Raw genomic sequence first — 18,372 nt, forward strand, 5'->3', positions numbered from 1 at the left:
TCGCTTATCCAAGTTTTAGGAACAACAAATAACTTGACTTCTAGTTGATCATTTGCTATTAGAAGTGGCTTATTTGAAAGGCAAAGACCTCTAGAAAACCCTTATTTGACCAATTAAAACATGATCATGACTTGACAGTAAGGTCTGACTTTGCTAAGCAAAAAGTCTTGTCACTTAACAGAAATAATGTACAGTCTAGAATATCAAGTCATGGTGTAGTGCAGGGGTGGCCAACCCTGTGTCTGGAGAGCCACCTTCCAGCAGATTTCAGTTGCAACCTATATCAAACACACCTGCCAGTAATTATCACGTGATGTTCAGGTCCTATTTAATTGGTTCAGGTGTGTTTGACATGGGTTGCAACTGAAATCTGCAGGAAGGTGGCTCTCCAGGAACAGGGTTGGCCACCCCTGGTGTAGTGGAAAAGAATTAACGTGTATGACTCCCATGATCTTGGACAACTGCATTTATAGATCTCTGCAATTTCTCAAATAACTTATAAATAAATTCTTTTGGAATGGCAAAGAAAGCGTTCTTGCAGGACTAACCGAGTTCATCAACATTCTTTGGATTCATCTTTAATGCCTCCTCCATCTTACCCCAGACGTGCTCAATAATGTTCACTCTGCTGACTGGGCTGGCCAATCCTGGAGCACTTTGACCTTCTTTGCTATTAGGAACTTTGATGTGGAGGCTGAAGTATTAGAAGGAGCGCTATCCTGCTAAAGAGTTTGCCCTCTCCTGTGGTTTGTAATGTAATGGGCAGCACAAATGTCTTGATACCTCAACCCCATACTAAATGCAACCCCAAACCATGATTTTTCCTTCACCGAATTGATTTCTATGAGAATCTTGGGTTCATACGGGTTCTAACAGGTATTCTACTGTATTTGTGATGATTGGGATGCAGTTCAACAGATGATTCATTATTAAAATCTTCCACTTTTCCAATTGATCAACCTGTAGTCAGGTTGTTATACGTTGCTCTTACAACTGAGACCAACGACAAGACTTTTGTTAGGTGGTGTATATACTACACTAACTGCCAAATTTCTGAGCTCAAATACTTAAATGCTAACTCTTAAAGCTGGAAATGTGCTCAAATTTAATTTGTTTACTATTGTGCCTCATTCTGTAGCAAACGCCTCTATGAAATGCTGAATTCTGGGACAGTTCATTTCAATTGCGTCTCGTATTACAGCACATTGTGTTGAATTTTTCATTGCCAAATAATTGTGTTTTATATCAAAATTCTTGCACATGATGCCTTGTATGTGTATCTTTGATCAATAAATGTATAACTGAGTGAAAATAGCTGTTGAACAGTCTTTTTTTTTTCTTCCTCAGTAAAATTAGCTTGTTGAAAGACTGGAAAAGCAAAATGGAATGTAACAACAATAAATTTATTTTCTTTTGCATTACTCCAATGTTAGAACATTTAATACAGCAGTCATGATCAGGATAAAATGTCTGAAAATATCTGTGGCTGGGTGTAGACAAGCATATACAGTGTTAGAGATATCATTTCCATTGTGTGGCTCAAGCCATGAACCACAGCCATTAAAAAAAAAACATACTTTGAGAACGGCGACATTGCAAACTAAACAGAGATTGAAATTCACTATTAAAGATTTTCAGTCAATGTAAACGTAACCTTGCAGAGTGTAAAAAATTAATTTAACTTGTGTGAGACCTCAGATTTTACATGTAAATAATAATAATGAGGAGTTGGTCTTGAATGGCTGTGGGAGAGTTTATTATTATGAATATTTCTGTGTTCTGTGATGTCTGTTTCCTTACATCTTTTTCATCTGAGCCATCAGCTCCTCTAAACTCTGCTCGGTTTCCTCGACCGTCTCCCCTGATCCTCCGTCCTGGAAAACAAAACACATGGAGAGAGGTATCCTTTACTTTAAACGATAAGTTTGTGCTTATAAACCAAGATCTATTTACCAAAATGGAATAAATTCATTTATTTCAAAATTAATTAATTTAATTCTACACACAATATCCCATGATGACAAAGTGTAGACAGATTTTTGAAATTGTTGCAAATTTATTCAAAATGAAAAACCTGAAAATCACTTATACATCACTATTCACAGCCTTGGCTCAATACCTTGTTGATGCACCTTTGGCAGCAATTGCAGCCTCAAGTCTTACAGTAGATGGCCAGCCAGCTCTAAGAAGAGTCCTGGAGCCTCATGCATTAACGCTGCGTATGCACAAAAACTTTGCGTACGCCAGATTTCATGCTCACGTTTGGATTTATTAACGATGGAATGAACGTGAGAATGTGCGTTGGTCTACGCCAACTTCATGTCTGGCGTACATGTATTTCTTGTGTTTGTTTTATTTCTATCTAAGCGACTCCTAGAGGCAATTATGTTAAATTTCACACTACAAAGTATCCCACCAACACGTGAAAATCATTGCTATTGCATTGCTATTAATGTTTTTGGACTTGTGGGGTAAACTCATGCAAACACTGGGAGAACATGCAAACTCCAGACAGAAATGACAACTGACCCAACCGAGGCTCGAACCAGCTCGACTTCCCTGCTGTGAGGCGATTGTGCTACCCACTGCGCCACAGTTACACCCTCCTATCATTATAACCAATTAAAACCAAGAATAAAAAAAACACATGGAGAGAATGGAAAATAATGCTCCCTAAAGCAGGTCGCACACCAGAAGCGTCACTAGGCGGCGCGCCGCGCCACACATTTTATAATTCTAAACATAGGTTTCTATCAGGATACACACACCGGCGCCGCAAGTCGGCAGCGCCCGGCCACGACTCAGGACGCAGGTCATTTTCAGCCGCGCCAGAGCGCCATCTGATTAGTTTCATGTTAAATATCATTCGAATGTGCGCGTCTGGTGTGTGATACTTTAAACTGTCATGTGCGTGCCGTGTCGCGACGCCGAGCGGCGCTTCTGGTGTGCGACCTGCTTAAGGCTGTCTTCATTTGATTAAACTGCATGTTTGATAAAAAAAAAAAAAAACATTTTTTAAATAACTTTTATTTTAAATCTATTTATTTTTTTAATTTTTATTTAAAATTAATTTATTCTTATGATGTTGAATCTGAACTTTCAGCTTCATTACTCCTGTCTTCGTTGTAAGATGATCCTTTAAAAATCACTTTAATATTATCTTTTTTTTTTATAATAAAGTTTAACATACATCATCTATCCTTGCTAAATACTACATATTACAAAACATTATTTACAGACCCCAAACATTTGAGTGTAATTATTTGTTCATTCCATTTTGTTTTCTTAGGATATATTTTTAGGTAAAAAAAACAAACAAACAAACATGTTGAATGGAACTGAAACTTAAAGCTGTTAAAGGGGACCTATTATGCAAAAATCACTTTTGAAAGAGGTTTAAACACAGTTGTGTGGCAGCAGTGTGTGAATATTACCAGTATGTAATGGTCAAAATGTATTAATTCTATTTTATTTAATCACACTTCATAAAAACACTCTGCAGAAGCACTTTGATTGACATTCTTCCTTTGTACGCAATCAGAGGAGGAAAGCCCCGCCCACCAGTAACAATCTCTCCCTCGTTAGCATAAATAGCCATAAGTGAAAAGCAGCAGTCTACTATTAGTTTTAATTCTGCTGCTATGGTGACACACAGGCATTTATAGCTCCACCCTCATTTGAATCTCATTTGAATTTAAAGTGACAGTCACCAAAATGGCACAATTAAGATCAAAGCCTAAAAGGGGCCATTTCAAACAGTTATTAAAGAGAGTATATTAAGCTCAAACTTAGCATACACACTCATGTGGAAACTTATTTTACATCGTATAAAAAGGGCATAATAGGTCTTTCATTCTTTCTTTCCTTCATTCGTTTTCTTTTTTACAGATATTTACCGGTATCACTGTGTGAAAGGGGCAAATGTCTCCCTTTTCATTGAACTTATAGCGTATTACATTCAGAGATGTTGTTTATGTTCACACAGCTACATTACACATCAACTAAACTTTAAAATATGCAATCTTAGTGGACCACCCCATTAAGAGTGTTAATTATCTGTGTTTTGGGTTTTTATCACAGTTACAAGCGATCATCATAGCATCTGGTCTAAAAAAATGACACAATGCCCGTTTCACATATTGCCCATGCCCATTTCACACATCTGCAGGGTGTTTGTGGTTTGCATTTGAAAATCTCAGATGTGCACAATCTTAAAAACAATCATGTACTATTATAAAGTGTGCTTTATATTTGAGCAGGTCTTACTTTCTCAGGTATGGTGTAGGCTACGGTAATGCCTTCTGGTAGATCTGGAATAGGTCCTGATGCGTCCTGTAGCTCTGCCTCAGTCACCTCTGACACCAGCTCAATGCCTTCGGGGGGGAAAAAAAAACATCACCACATTTAGTCTTTACACATTCTTGTTTTATGAATGAGGAAATATTAGTGTTAAGTGTGAGATGCCAACCCCATTCATTGTCCTCATGCACCACTTCCTCTTCTTCCTGGACCACTTCCTGCTTCGGCCGCTCTGCTTCTTTTTTCTGCAGAATAAAAATAACTGTAAGCAGGTGATTTGGTTTATCTTTATATCATTTTTTCCCCAAAATGCCTTTTCTATATAGAAAAAGAACATAAGAACAGAAGAAAGAATGAACAAAAGAAAGAACAAAAAGTATGAGCGAAAAAGAACGAGAGGGCAAAAAAAGAACAAAAGAACAAAAAGTACAAAAAAATGAAAGAACGAAAAAGAATGAGCGCGAAAAAGAAAGCAAAAAAGAACGAGAACGAAAAATGAAAGAACAAGAAAGAATGAAAAGAAAGGACAAAAAGAACAAAAGAACGAGCAAAAAAGAATGAAAAGAAAGGAAGGAAAAGAAAGAATAAAAAGAACGAACGAAAAAAGAAAGAATGAAAAGCAAGAAATTAAAAGAAAAACAAGGAATGAAAAAGAAAGAAAGAACGAAAAGAAAGAAATTTAAAAAAAGAAAAAACAAAGAATGAAAAAAAAAACGAAAAAAGAAAAAAAATAAGAATGAAAAGAAAAAAAGAACTAAAGAATGAAAAAGAACAAAAGAAAAGAGGAAAAAACTAAAAAAAATAAGAATGAAAAGAAAGACCAAAAAAGAACTAAAAGAATGAAAAAGAACAAAAAGAAAATGAACAAAAAGAAAAACAAAAGAAAAAACAAAAAGAAAGAAAGAACAAAAAAAACTAAAAGAAGGAAATAACAAAAAGAAAGAAGAAAAGCAAAGCAAAGAAAGAAAGAAAGAAAGAAAGAAAGAAAGAAAGAAAGAACGAACGAACGGTGATTAAGTGATGTTTGGTGCATCAAAAATTTACGGACAATCTTTTCAACCACATTATCAAAAATCTTTCCTATTTTCTCTGTATCTTATAATGGGCTCTATGCACAGCTAGTGTTTTTCAGCCAATGATAAACTTCCGTTAATAGCTTAATGTGACTTTTCCTTTTCATAAGGTTCCTTTTAAAGCATCTATGTTGTAATGTAATTACAATACATCCAGTTAAATAGACTTAAGCATTAATTTAGTGATTCAAGCGGAAAACGAAAAAGACTGTAAACGATAGCAACTTCAGTATCAGCAGGCTAGCGCAGAAACTCTACTGAAAATACTGGGGTAAAATAAACTGTCATATTTTAAAGACATGGGGGGGGAAATGGAATTTAATGCAGTGCTTCTTGTACCATCTGGGACCCACTTCATATCGTATATCTAACAGGCAGTGAAGATCACAGATTTTTTAAGAAATCAGATTTTAAACATGGCATTTTTATAATGGTAAGAGTTTACCGAAAGCGCAGAGGCTGGCTGGCTGAAATAGAAAGTCTGTGAGCATATACCACATTCTGATTTTTAGAAACCATATAAGCTTGTGAGAGGCGATAAGCAAATACAAATCAATTAATTTGGAGTTCTAGAATAAATGATTCAACAATACTGTAGCGTAACCCATTAACTGCCCCACCAAGAAAGATACATTTTGGATTGCATTTCTTAACTCCTAATGTCGCTACAGTTAACACTCTCAATGCATTTTTTTTTTTCAACACATCCCATAATTTTCTAAAATATCAATCTCTACCAAATGGTTGATCTGTCAGATTATGGTTAAAAGTACCTAAACTAATACATATACTATGAATAATCAGAAAATATAAAGGGTAAGACCAATTTATTTAGAAATATATTTATAAAAAAATAAATATTTTATTCTAAATCATCTTTATTTTTTGAAGTATGCCATAAAATATTTCAGATTCTCATTTAACATGTTTTCTTGTTTGTTTGTTGTTGTTGTTGTTGTTTTTTTTCAGTAAAACCAAAATCAAGAGAAGTAGTGCAACAGACTTATTTTTGTTTGATTATTTTGTTAACTAATAACAATGCGGTGTGTGTGGACCATTATTTAAAATATTTTCAACCATTTGGTGGTAAAAGAGGCAGTAAAAGGCTTAAAGTATTTGTACTCATTTAATTATTAACTAAAAACCACCATCAATCATTATTACCATCTAAAAAAGTGCAAAAACATTCAAAATAATAGTGTTGATTTTAAGAAGTGTCACCTTGTATTCATCCTGTTGTCGTCTGCAGTGTCTGTCATCACACTGTGGGTTGGCCTTCATTGCCATGCTTGGGAAGAAGTCCTGCATGGCATTATAGCCCAAGTAATAACTCACCGTCCCGAAGCCCAACAGATACCTAAAACACAGACAATCTCATTCTAGACCATGCTTAACAAGTCCATTAGAACAATGCTAACGTGCCAGGATTTCTGAAGATTTAAAATGAGTAAGGGGTAAACGGTTTGTTTGGTTAGTTGGATCACTTAGCCTCCGTTAAGGCAAAAATGGCTTTATTTCGCCACCTGATGGCATTTATGCGAAACTACAACATGTAAATGAATAGTTCACCTAGAAATAAAAACCCTGTCATCATTTACTCAGCCTCTACCTCAGAGATGCCCAAACAAGGGCCCTCCTTTGTATCCTTTGATTTGGCCTGCCAGAGGGAAAAGCATTGGGAAGGGTTGGGGCATGCCTTTAACAGAGATTGTCATTTCTATTTTAATGTTACCTTTTGTTTGTTTGTTTTATTGTGGAGCTACAAAAAACAAACAAACAGAAATTACATGTTTCAATTAATGTTGTTTAAACATGTACAAACTGTCACTTAACGAATAGGGGACAAAGCAGAAGACATAAGCGTGCAAATCAAGGCAAAGGCAGTTCAGCATGACTAGTGTATTTGGCGCTGAACTCCATTGCTTTATAAATGGATTTTTAAAATGCTTCTGTTGTAATAAGTTTGTTAAAATAACATACATTGTCAAAAAACTGAATGCATTAGTAGATGCATAATAGATTAGTATTTTTGATTTATAAATATAATAAATTAGAAAATTACCCATGGCAATTTTAATGCCTCACAGTTAACTTTCAGCCCACAGCTCCCAACCAAGCTTGGATTTTGGCCCTTCATAAGAAAAAGTTTGGGCACCCCTGCTCTATGTTTTCCTAATTTCTGTTAAGCACACAAAAAGACAAACTGAAGAATACTGGATAACAGAAAGAAAAAACAGTCATTGATTTTGATAGAATTTTTTTTTTGTTCCAAATATGGATGTCGGTGGCTGATTTTTTCCAACATTCTTCAGAATAACTTGTTTTGTGTTCAACAGAAGAAAGAACTGTATGGGTTTGAATGTAAATGTAATTTTTTGGGGTAAACTATCCCATTAATGTGTAGTTTACAAATCAATGGTAATAATAAATGCAACTAAACTAAAACATGAACATCACCAGGTCTCTTTTTAATGTTAAAACTAGTTTTCATCCTAACCATTTAGAAAAGCGATGCACAAAACATCTATTTTAGAAGCAATTTCTTTTTATTTCAGCAAAACAACAACATTTTGCTATGACGCATATCTCATCAGATACACTTTATGTGCTTTATTCAGTATTAAATGCAACCAGTGTGAGTTTGAACACCATTTTACATGACGGTTATAGCCATATTACTGAAAGCAGCAGCGGATCTTTCAATTTAAATGACTAGTAAACGGTTTAAAAATGAAAGTCAGTGACTCAAAGATGCACACCCAACAACATCTGTCACTCAGCATGTACTTTTAATAACTGTTAAAAGGTTATTTTAGTAGGTTAAATATGTATTAATTAGATTAGAGCCCTTACGATGTTGTCAAAAGTGCAGTGGCTGGTATTTAAATGTGGTGTCGTGTCGCATCACGATTGATGCAGACAGCCAAGTTACTCGTCAATGGAATCTTGTAGCATCGTGTGTAGTTAGAACATGGTGTAAGATGTCAATTTAATCATGCAAAGTCTGAAAATTGAAACAATATTCAAAAAAAATTTTATTTATTTTTTGAAGAATAATTTGTTAACTTTAAAATGTATTTACTTTAGACAGTTAAAAACAAATAACTTCATGCTTCTCATACATTAGGGTTTTAAGATACACCGATTCATGTGCCCACTGTAATATTCAGTTTTTTAGGCCATCGAGTCTATTTATTTACTTACATAAATGTACATATATATATTTATTCAGTTTTTAGATGAATTTCAGTAATATTATTGAATAAAATACAAATGTTTATATGATTTGTGTGCAATGCTGTTTGTAAAGTTATGTTTTCTGTCTTTTAAAGATAAATTATATTAGAGGTTTTGTTTACTAATCAAGAGGTTCTAATTGGACAAAACCTTAAATAAAAGTATTTTTTCCCCATGCATGTATTAAGGTTTTAGTTACTATACTCAAATATCCTTTGAATCCTGCACGAATGCGTAGATTTTGCACAAAATTCTGCACAGAAATAGCAGAAAATGTCTGTCTCATCTGGTATAACTAGTGGTGTATTATACGTTATACAATAATGATGGGTTTCCTCCTGTTGTTTTTGAAGGTCTGCATCCGAAATGGCATTCAATTATGTTAAACAACAGATTACACGCAAAACAGGATGTCCAAACTCACATAAACGAGAAGTAGCTAGATTTGAAAAGAATAGGGCTGTGCAATATGACAATATATATCGTGTAGACAAAATAAAAAGTATATAATTTCATATTATGCTCTATTGTTTATTTTGGGGTCTAAATTCACACTAAATTCATTGAGGTAATACATTTTTTAACTTGTATTAGCACAATATTATATGCCATTACAGGGATGCAGACAGTAAAACGAATAACGGTATTGTGAGAACCCTAAGGGTGCTTTCACACTAGCGCTTTTGGATCGCACCCAGGTTAGTTTGATGTCATAGTACGGTACGTTTAGCTAGGGTGAACGTGTTTTCTGAATTCGGGTGCTCACCTGTGAACCGTACCGGAGTCAGCATAAAAGAGGTGGTCTGGGGTACGTTCATGCAAACTCTGGTACGCTTCACTTCTGATGTGAATGCAATCGTACCAAATAACGTAAGTGAACCACCAACTGTCCAACAAACTATTGTTTTCAAAACGTTCGTTCATGTGCTTGTGTCACGTTTCATACCTTGGTGACACACGGGACTGAGCCAGGGCAAACACAATGACACACAATAATGATTGCTTGTCTCCTCTAAAAACAGCTTCTGCAGACACTGTGTGATGTTCTGAATGTTTATAATATTTTTGCGGCAGATAGATAGTCGCTTTCTGTATGTCGAAAACCAAAAGCTTCAGTAAAAGCAGAATGACCGTGATGTGTGATTGTCTTTCCATTTTAGCGCTTGCTTTCGTGACCGTCACCTAGCAACAGCCGTAAACAAAACAGCAGCTCGATGACGCAAGCATACCGGGGTTCAGAAGGAAAAAAGACAGTGTGAACACAAACCAATCGAGGAGGTGGCAAAGGGGGGGTGACAATCGAACTTGGGTACGGTCCAGGCAATTGAACCAAGTGTGAAAGTACCCTAAAAGTACAATTCTCAATTTATTTAGCTGTATTTTTACTTTTTGTGTTATATTTTTTATCATTATTTTGTTAAATTTCTACAGTTTTAATCAAACATTTGCCCTGAAATTCTAAATAAAGTGAGAAAGAGAATTACATATTATTGAATAGATTTCTGAGTGTGATTTAAAATGTAAAAACTATTAAACAAATTGTCCCTTACATGCTACAATTTTGTAATACAAATTGTTATTAGGATTCAAGATTATTTATATAACGATCACACAGTTTTTAGGTACATAACATAAACATAACATTATTATTTTTATTCTTAGGTATGGTTATGAGAAGAAAAAAAAAATTAAACACTGAAAATATTTATTTAAAATTATTGTAGTTTATTTTTTTATCCTCAAATTTATTTCAGTCAGTTTATTTTGGTAATCTTCAAAGCAAAAATACTCTTTCTAGTACACATAAAATTCTGTGAACACTGAATAACTTGCCTGATGTAAATGTAATACGTGATATTGTTTGCAAGCATTTTCTTTGACGTCTTTCCTGGATGAAACGTTGACAGTTTGACAGCTTTAGCCACAATATTTTTAACCACACTCCTCTTACCGTTAGTTTGCTAAAAGGAAATGATGAAGAGAAAACTCCGCCCCTCATTATTCTGTTGCAGTTAAAAGTACAACAACATACTGAAATGAATCTTAGCAACTTCCAGCTCACACTGACTTTAACAGATTTGAGTCATGTTGATCATTTAGAAAGATAAGAAATCTGTACACCAAATAGGGCTTCATAACCCTGGAAAAAACTGACATTGGGAGATTTTGTTTTCATGTGATATAAAAATGTCACCATATGACTTTATTTGGATAAATTTAACAATTTATAATGATCAAGGGTGGTTAAAGATGGAAACACATCTGCTTAAATATGATAAACAACTTAGAAGCATAGATTAAGATAATAGAATAGAAGGACGCAATTGAAGTAAACTGTGCTTTTTGTTTTACCATCCAGTCAAATGGCACACACAGGAGGAAGATTCAAATAATCTGATGTAAAATAACACTGCATATTCTCACAATATTGATACTGAAATGATATTGTGCAACCCTAATATTAAATAAGTAAACAATGGATTAACTGGGTTAAAATCAGAATTATGCCTGAACTAAATGATCAGAATATTAATGGTAAGGTCTTACTTGAGGACATTCTGCACAAGAAGCCCAGCGACAACTCCCATTGTTGTGGGTAAACTGGCAGCACACACTCCGTCCCGCTTCAACGTCTTCTCATCGATATTTGCAGCCACTACTAGAGGAGGAGCACACTGACACACAGAGAACTGGATCACACCACTGATAACTACTACTACTACTACTACTACTACTACTACTACTAATAATAATAATAATAATAATAATAATGATAATAATAATAATAATAATAATAATAATAATAATAATAATAATAACAATAATAATAATAATAATGAGCTGTTTTTAATCAAGATGCATATTTGTGTTTTGCAGTTGTGTGTGTCATACAGCAAAACAGGCTGTTTCTCCTGGGATGATAAGCTGGATGTGTCCAGAAACAGCATTCTCACTGACGCCCGACTCCATCCAGATCTGACCCAACTCATTACATGCCTATGAGAGAAAAACAAACATGCTTAAAAAAAATGTATCCCATCTCTACTTCCACTGTGCAACCTTTTTTTAAATCAAAGTTTGGTCATTTCCTGGCAAGAACAGCATTTCAAGAGCACTCAACATTGTTTTTTTATCATTTGTTTGTTTGAATAAAACAATGAAGAAGAAAACCAAATGTTTATTTAATGCCATGAATGAAAATTAACTTTTTACCATTTTAGCTATTCTTTGGATCAAACAAATGCAGGTTTGTAAGCAAAAAAAGATTTTTTTTTTAACTTTTAAAGTCTCACTACACTTTAAGCAGTAGAAGGGTGCGTCTGTGTGTGGACACATCTTCTTTTAACAGTATACATGAGTACACCCATCTTAAATCTCTCTTTAAAATGAATAGCTTCTATAGGATGCTTTAAAATATTATATTTGTGCATATACATTAGATTAGCTGAAGTCAACAAAATAACTTTCAGCCCAGAAATTTGTGGCTCAAATTAATATGTTTGGGAAAATCTAAAATAAAAACTATTTTTTTGCAATATATTTTTACAAATGTATAACCTTTCTATTTCTAAAGATGTTCACTGACTTTATTATTTCAAATCACTTTTATTGTCACATCATTAACAGCACATGTGCTATGATGAGTGAAAAGCTTAGCAATTTTAATAAATCTATCTGTTTAATAACAAATTCACCCAAATATATTACTTATATTCACTCTGAAATGGATAAAATATATAAATTTATTTACACTGAGCACTGTTTTGTTTATACAGTGTATTTTTCAATAGACCAATATTCTGTCCCTTGTCTTAGACAGAAAAGTTTCTAAAAATCTGATTGCTCTGACATGAAAGAACCAGGTTTCAGATTTTTACAAATAAGTATGTAAATAAAAACATTAAAATTTACAAATTATTTATTTGATATATAAATGTAAAGTAAACAAACTCACTGTGTTGATGGCCATACGAGCCTCAAAGTTATCAACACAACTGAGAATCAAATCTACAGGCTTCCCCTCTTCAAGTCCTCCATGACTGAAAACACAAAACCAAGAGAGTTCATTACACCAAAACAAAGTTAAGAAAGTAAACAATGTGTTTTTGAATTCATGAATGAATGATTTAACAAATCAATTATATCAAAATTACCTAACGCGGTCCATGAAATGTGTGAAGTTGTCCATTGTGGTGATATTGTAATTATGGGTCTCAAAGGCAACATCTGGATTAATGTTCCTGCATAGTAAAACAAACCATAAAAATAAGAAACATCTAAACATTTATACATAGTGAAATATTACAATTTAAACCTGTTTTGTATTTTAATATACATCAAAATACCATTTATTAATTCTGCCAATTCATCTATTAATGAAGTATGCAAACAAGTATTCGAAAATATCGATTTCATTCATTCTAAAATGTAATTTATTCAATTTTCAGCATTCATGACACCTTAAGTGTTAAACTATCCTCCTGGAATCATTCTTATATACACATTTTGTGCTCAATTATTGATTGTGTTCTATTTATTATGTTTCCATTGTTTTAATGTTTTGATCGATAAAATGTCCAAATGTACAGCATATAAAGAACAGAATACAAATATTTTGCAACTTTATAAATGTTATTACTGTAAATTGATCAATTTAATGGGTCCTTACTGAATAAATGTCATATATATATATATATATATATATATATATATATATATATATATATATATATATATATATATATATATATATATATATATATATTTTTTTTTTTTTTTTTTTTTTTTTTTTTTTTTTTTTAAGTGTAATAAAAAACAAAATTAACTTTGGATGGCAGGATGATGTGGGAATGTTGAATAAAAGAATATAGCTCCTTTACTCTGTATTATAATAATAATTATTTTTACAATATTGCAGTTCTTGCTGTATTATTGATACAATAAATCCAGCCTTGGTTAGTATAAAAAGGCTTACATTTATACCATACTTTTGAATATATTTAAATTGCCTTTCGTTTCCCAGAGATTGGTTGCGGCTGGAAGAGCATCCGCTGCGTAAAAACATGCTGGATAAGTTGGCGGTTCATTCCGCTGTGGCGACCCCGGATTAATAAAGGGACTAAGCCGACAAGAAAATGAATGAATGAATGAATAAATAAATTGCCTTTCGATGCAGAATATTGTTAAATATGTTTTATGCTTTGGATATTTATTTAAATTTGGGACAACTTGTTTTTATTAAGCATTTTTCATAATTATCATAATTACTTTAATTAAACTATGCTTTATTTGTTCGTTTCTTTTATATGAATGTTTAAATTAGTTATCTTTTTACAAAACATCGATTACTTGCTTTTACTTTTATGATTTTCATTATATCACTTTTATGTTTACTTTTCTATACACATTTTATTGAACACCTTTAGCACCTCAAGGAGGTCTCTGGACTTGATACACCAACTTACCCCCCCTTACCTAAGAGTGTGTTGTGCAGCCTCGACTTTACTGAGCCCTGCCTGATGTGGCTGGAAGAAGAGGCGGTTCATGTTGGCCAGCTCCACCTTATCATAGTCAAACAGCAGCAACTGCAGAGGAAGAAAACACAGACACAGCAGAAAGAGGCATGACAGTCGGTTACTGCAGGGCAGAGGCATGTGTCTCTGGGGGTCCTGCTATTGGCTTTCCTTCTCTTCTCTAACTGCAAACGCTACAGGAATACTTGAGGAAAGCACCATTTCTTGCTTGAAAGTAAATTAAGTAAAATACAGACCGAGTAAACAATGCAACACCACATTCATTCATTTATTTATTTTAGTAAATAGTATAGCAGGCAAAGTCATGCATTGTGACGATATACTGTATATAATATGGGCAAAATAAAAAGTCTAATGTTTAATGATATGCTCGTTTACTTTGTAGCACCACAAAATACATTGTTTATAGTAATACTTTTTCATCATTTAAATGGTTGCAATATTTTACACCATTACGGGGAATGCGGACAGAAACAGCATCACGAGAATGTTGCAACCTTGAAAAGTACAATGTTTACATTTGTGCATTTTATTTAGCTATTTTTTTCCATTAAATGTTGATTTCTAATCGTTAGTTTTAATTTTAGTTTCATTAATATTTAATGTCTACATTTTTAATCAAACATTTGCCCTAAAGTTGTAAATAAAGTGAGAAATATGAACACACATTTATGAGTACAATTACGAGTATATATATTGAATATATATAAAAAAAGAACTAGTCCTTTACATGTGGTCAGTATATGTAAACTTCCCTCCCTAACTACCCCTCACACACTACATGACAACCACAAAACAGTATGTAATTCTGAGTGTGCCTCACACAGGTGAGTGGGCTTGACAAACCACCTGTAGAAAACACACTCTTTCATCTTTATAGCACTTTAACTGACACTTGTGCACCAGTTTTGCACAAGACACATTCTTACTAGGCATGGAACGGTAACCGTTTTCAAGGTTTACCGTGGTTTGGAAAGTCAAGGTTTTAAAACGGACAAAACTCAAAAGTTTTTTTTTTATGTGTTTTTACAACTAGTTTATTACGTTTTTTTTTTTTTCTTTCTTTTTAGGGCAACAACAGGGTATTTCCAGCTGAAAAGGACCCACCACATCAAAAGCTAATGTCCCAAAATATTTTAAATGTTTCTTTAAAAAAATTGAGATCAATGGGAGAAAATGTTGTTGTTTTTAACCAGACATTTAAAAGGAGTAATTACAATACAGTGATACTGTAAAAACCGTGATATTTTTATCCAAGTTTAACATACCGTTAGAATCTTACAACGGCCCATGCCAAATTCTTACAATTAGGGATGCTCATTTCGGTTAATTTAGCTAAACGACAACCACTGCTCGTTAATCGAATATTAACAGTTAACTGGTCAGAATAATAATAAATTATTATTAAATTCAAAAAAATGACGTGTCTATTCTGTGTCTGACACATTAAAGATTGCATTTTAAAATACTGATTTATTTTAACATGCGAACATAATAATAACAGAGCATAACAACAGATCATCTTCACGCACCAACAGTGTTTCCAACAGCATAGAAGAACAGAATAAACGAAATAAAATTAATAAAATAAATATGCCTGCCCCAATTTATTTTTGACTTTAATGATTAATTTAGATTACAACTAAAACACTGACTGAATCCCTTTAAGAACGGGCATAGGATGTTTTTTTCCAATATGTTTTTGTCTTCTGTCAAATAAAAATAGCAGACTGCCTCAAATTGCTCGCTTTACAGAAAAAAAAATGATTTATTTAATGCCCCGCTGTTATTATTATATCACAAAACCTTTTTAAATTTTTAACAGAAATCATTATTTTAAAGATTATGTCTTGATATATGGTTCTCTCTCTCACTCGCGGTTCAAGTGAGCTAATTCAAGTTCAAGTGCTGTGTGTGATCAAAAGACAATGACATCACGCACATATGTTGACTTTTTGTAAACAGTTTTGTTGTTTAAATATGATTTTGCATTCATTTGCATACATGCTTTACAAGCTTGAAAATAAAACTAAAGCCTATTTGTTGTTTTTATGATGCAGATCCAGGAGGCAAACAGCCTCAGCGCTGGTTTGGCATCAACTCATCTGTATCAAACAGAAATATTCTTTTTCCATTTTGCTTCTTTGGTAAATATGCCTGTAGGCACGTGTGGTTACATGTTACCATCCAGCGAGTTAACAAATATGTGTTGCAGTTGCACATTAAGGGGCCGATCACAGCAAACACGCTTTCCTCTTCCAAAAAAGTAAGGCGCACCACACTGCCTTTTATGTTGATAAAGAATAAAGAAGCGCGTTGCTTTTTTTGTGTCACTGGGAAACGACTGAATCAGCTGGGTATTGATTGTGCAAGAGTGTTGCTGTCTATGTTGTTACAATTGTAATATTTAATACTATTGTGATATTCAAGATTTGTACATTCATACAGCTCTGGATAATTTGAAACAGCGAGCACTAGTCTCTCCTACGTCTTCAGTTCTAGGATTTTTTTCCAGCTGTGGCGGCAGACCTTTTACACAAGTCTACCAACTACCTATGGCGTTATTTCAATTACAAATGGAGAAATGTCGTAAGCGCACTCTTACAAGTCGAGGTTGCATTTATGTAATACGAGCATGTGAATCTTTTTGCTTGTGTGCCGATTTCCCCTGCTCGTGCACAAACCTCTTGCACACCCCCTCAAATATGCACTGCTCAAGCGCAGATCTTCTTGTGCGCTTTCAAATAAACACTGCTGAAGTGCGAATTAGCGTGTTTATGTAACGAATATGTCTCCAACATTTATAAGATTTGCTAGGAATATTTAATAATTTCTCCAATAGACCTACAAAGCGCCATTGATGCATCCTGAAGTAAAGTGAATATATATAAATAAATAAAATCAGGATATGAGATTTTTGTATTGAGGTAAATTTGGTTTTATATTAGCACATTCTTATTTTTACCTTTTCTTATTATACTGTCAGAAAAATATTATTTGTGAATCTTAAATAGGTAAATCATATCAGCAGCCAATGACTATCAAAGTACAACAACTGTTCACGATCAAATGAATTTTGGTTATGTTGTTTTAAAGTCATACTTACTGTACATGGGATTTAGGACTGAATATTTAAAGTAGTTAGTAAACATTATAAGGACTGTTAAAAAACGAAAGAATGTGTGAATATAAAACCAACTTTACCCTAATGATCTTTGTCATATTACCCAGCACCATGACTTAATATCGAGGAATAAGAATAAGGGTGTATTACCTTACCAATGCCACATCTGGTGAGCATTTCTGCAGTGACACTCCCCACCCCACCGACTCCCACCACCGCCACAGCAAACGAGCGGATTTTCTGAGAATGACAGCAGGTGGACAATAATCATCTGAACACGAACAAGCTGTTTTAACACTGGTAAAGTCTCGTAAAATAACAGACAAGCATGTTTACCTCGTAGTCTTGCACTATCCCCATTCTCTTAAGTGCCATTAGACGACTGGAAGGCATTAGAAATAGGAGTTTAAGATGACACTTGCAGCAAACCAAGCTTTCCATATGGCTAAATACAAAATTAGTGATTAAAAATGAAAAAGAACGTAAATGCTCACCTATATGGATTTGAATCTACGACTTCGGCGCTCATTTGCTCAATTTTCGGTCTGATATTGTGTTCAGCATCACTTTGCTTCTGTTTGGATTTGATTAGTTCATTTTCTAACTCACGAATTCGCAGCTTGAGTTCCTCAACGGTGGCCATGTTCTTCTCTAAAAACGCTCTATTCTGCTAAACTCGGGTTGGTGTTGTCTGATGAAAAAAGGCACAGTGACGTTAGAGGAAAAAAAGATTAAAATATTACTTCATGTACACGTCTGCACTGTTACAAATCAGCTGGCGAGGATGAGTGTCTCTCGATATTGAGCCCGGAGTGCAACAACCAACACCAAGGAACTAAAGTTCCCACAGTGAATGAATACCGCGAGTCGGTTCATCAGTTTTCATCAGTTCTTCATTCATATTCTTTTTCGGCTTAGTCTTTTTATTAATCCGGGGTTGCCACAGCGGAGTGAACCGCCAACTTATCCAGCACCATTCTTCATTTTTTTTTTTAATTTAAAGAACAACATAAACATTTTACAACAAATATATAAATGCCAGGGCGTAGGTATAAACAAGACATACAAAAGGTAAAAATGTAAAAAGTGTAAAGTTACTACTATT

General features: G+C 33.9%; 1 protein-coding gene across 1 annotated transcript; it reads right to left on the reverse strand.

The window, feature by feature from the left end:
• Positions 1 to 1,382: 1,382 nt before the first annotated feature.
• uba5 (ubiquitin-like modifier activating enzyme 5) lies at positions 1,383 to 18,117 on the reverse strand. The gene is made up of 12 exons (NM_001305617.2): positions 17,762 to 18,117; positions 17,604 to 17,649; positions 17,418 to 17,507; positions 14,085 to 14,194; positions 12,764 to 12,850; positions 12,565 to 12,649; positions 11,502 to 11,606; positions 11,157 to 11,284; positions 6,594 to 6,729; positions 4,469 to 4,544; positions 4,267 to 4,373; positions 1,383 to 1,874 (listed from the first exon to the last, which is right to left on the reverse strand). Exons 1-12 carry the CDS (start codon positions 17,908 to 17,910, stop codon positions 1,797 to 1,799), a joined length of 1,197 nt encoding a protein of 398 aa, NP_001292546.1. The 5' UTR covers positions 17,911 to 18,117; the 3' UTR covers positions 1,383 to 1,796.
• Between the last annotated feature and the right edge of the window lie 255 nt (positions 18,118 to 18,372).

Source organism: Danio rerio, chromosome 24 (assembly GCF_052040795.2).
Source record: "Danio rerio strain M-AB ecotype USA chromosome 24, GRCz13ab, whole genome shotgun sequence".
Taxonomy (NCBI): domain Eukaryota; kingdom Metazoa; phylum Chordata; class Actinopteri; order Cypriniformes; family Danionidae; genus Danio; species Danio rerio.

Bases quoted from the DNA above. Each gene is read 5' to 3' on its own strand.
- uba5 (NM_001305617.2), bottom strand. From the start codon at position 17,910: ATGGCCACCGTTGAGGAACTCAAGCTGCGAATTCGTGAGTTAGAAAAT. The intron at 4,545-6,593 runs GTGACACTTCTT...TTTATTCTGCAG, and splicing joins GACAACAGGATGAATACAAG to AAAAAAGAAGCAGAGCGGCC. The intron at 4,374-4,468 runs GTTGGCATCTCA...TCCCCCCCGAAG, and splicing joins GCATGAGGACAATGAATGGG to GCATTGAGCTGGTGTCAGAG.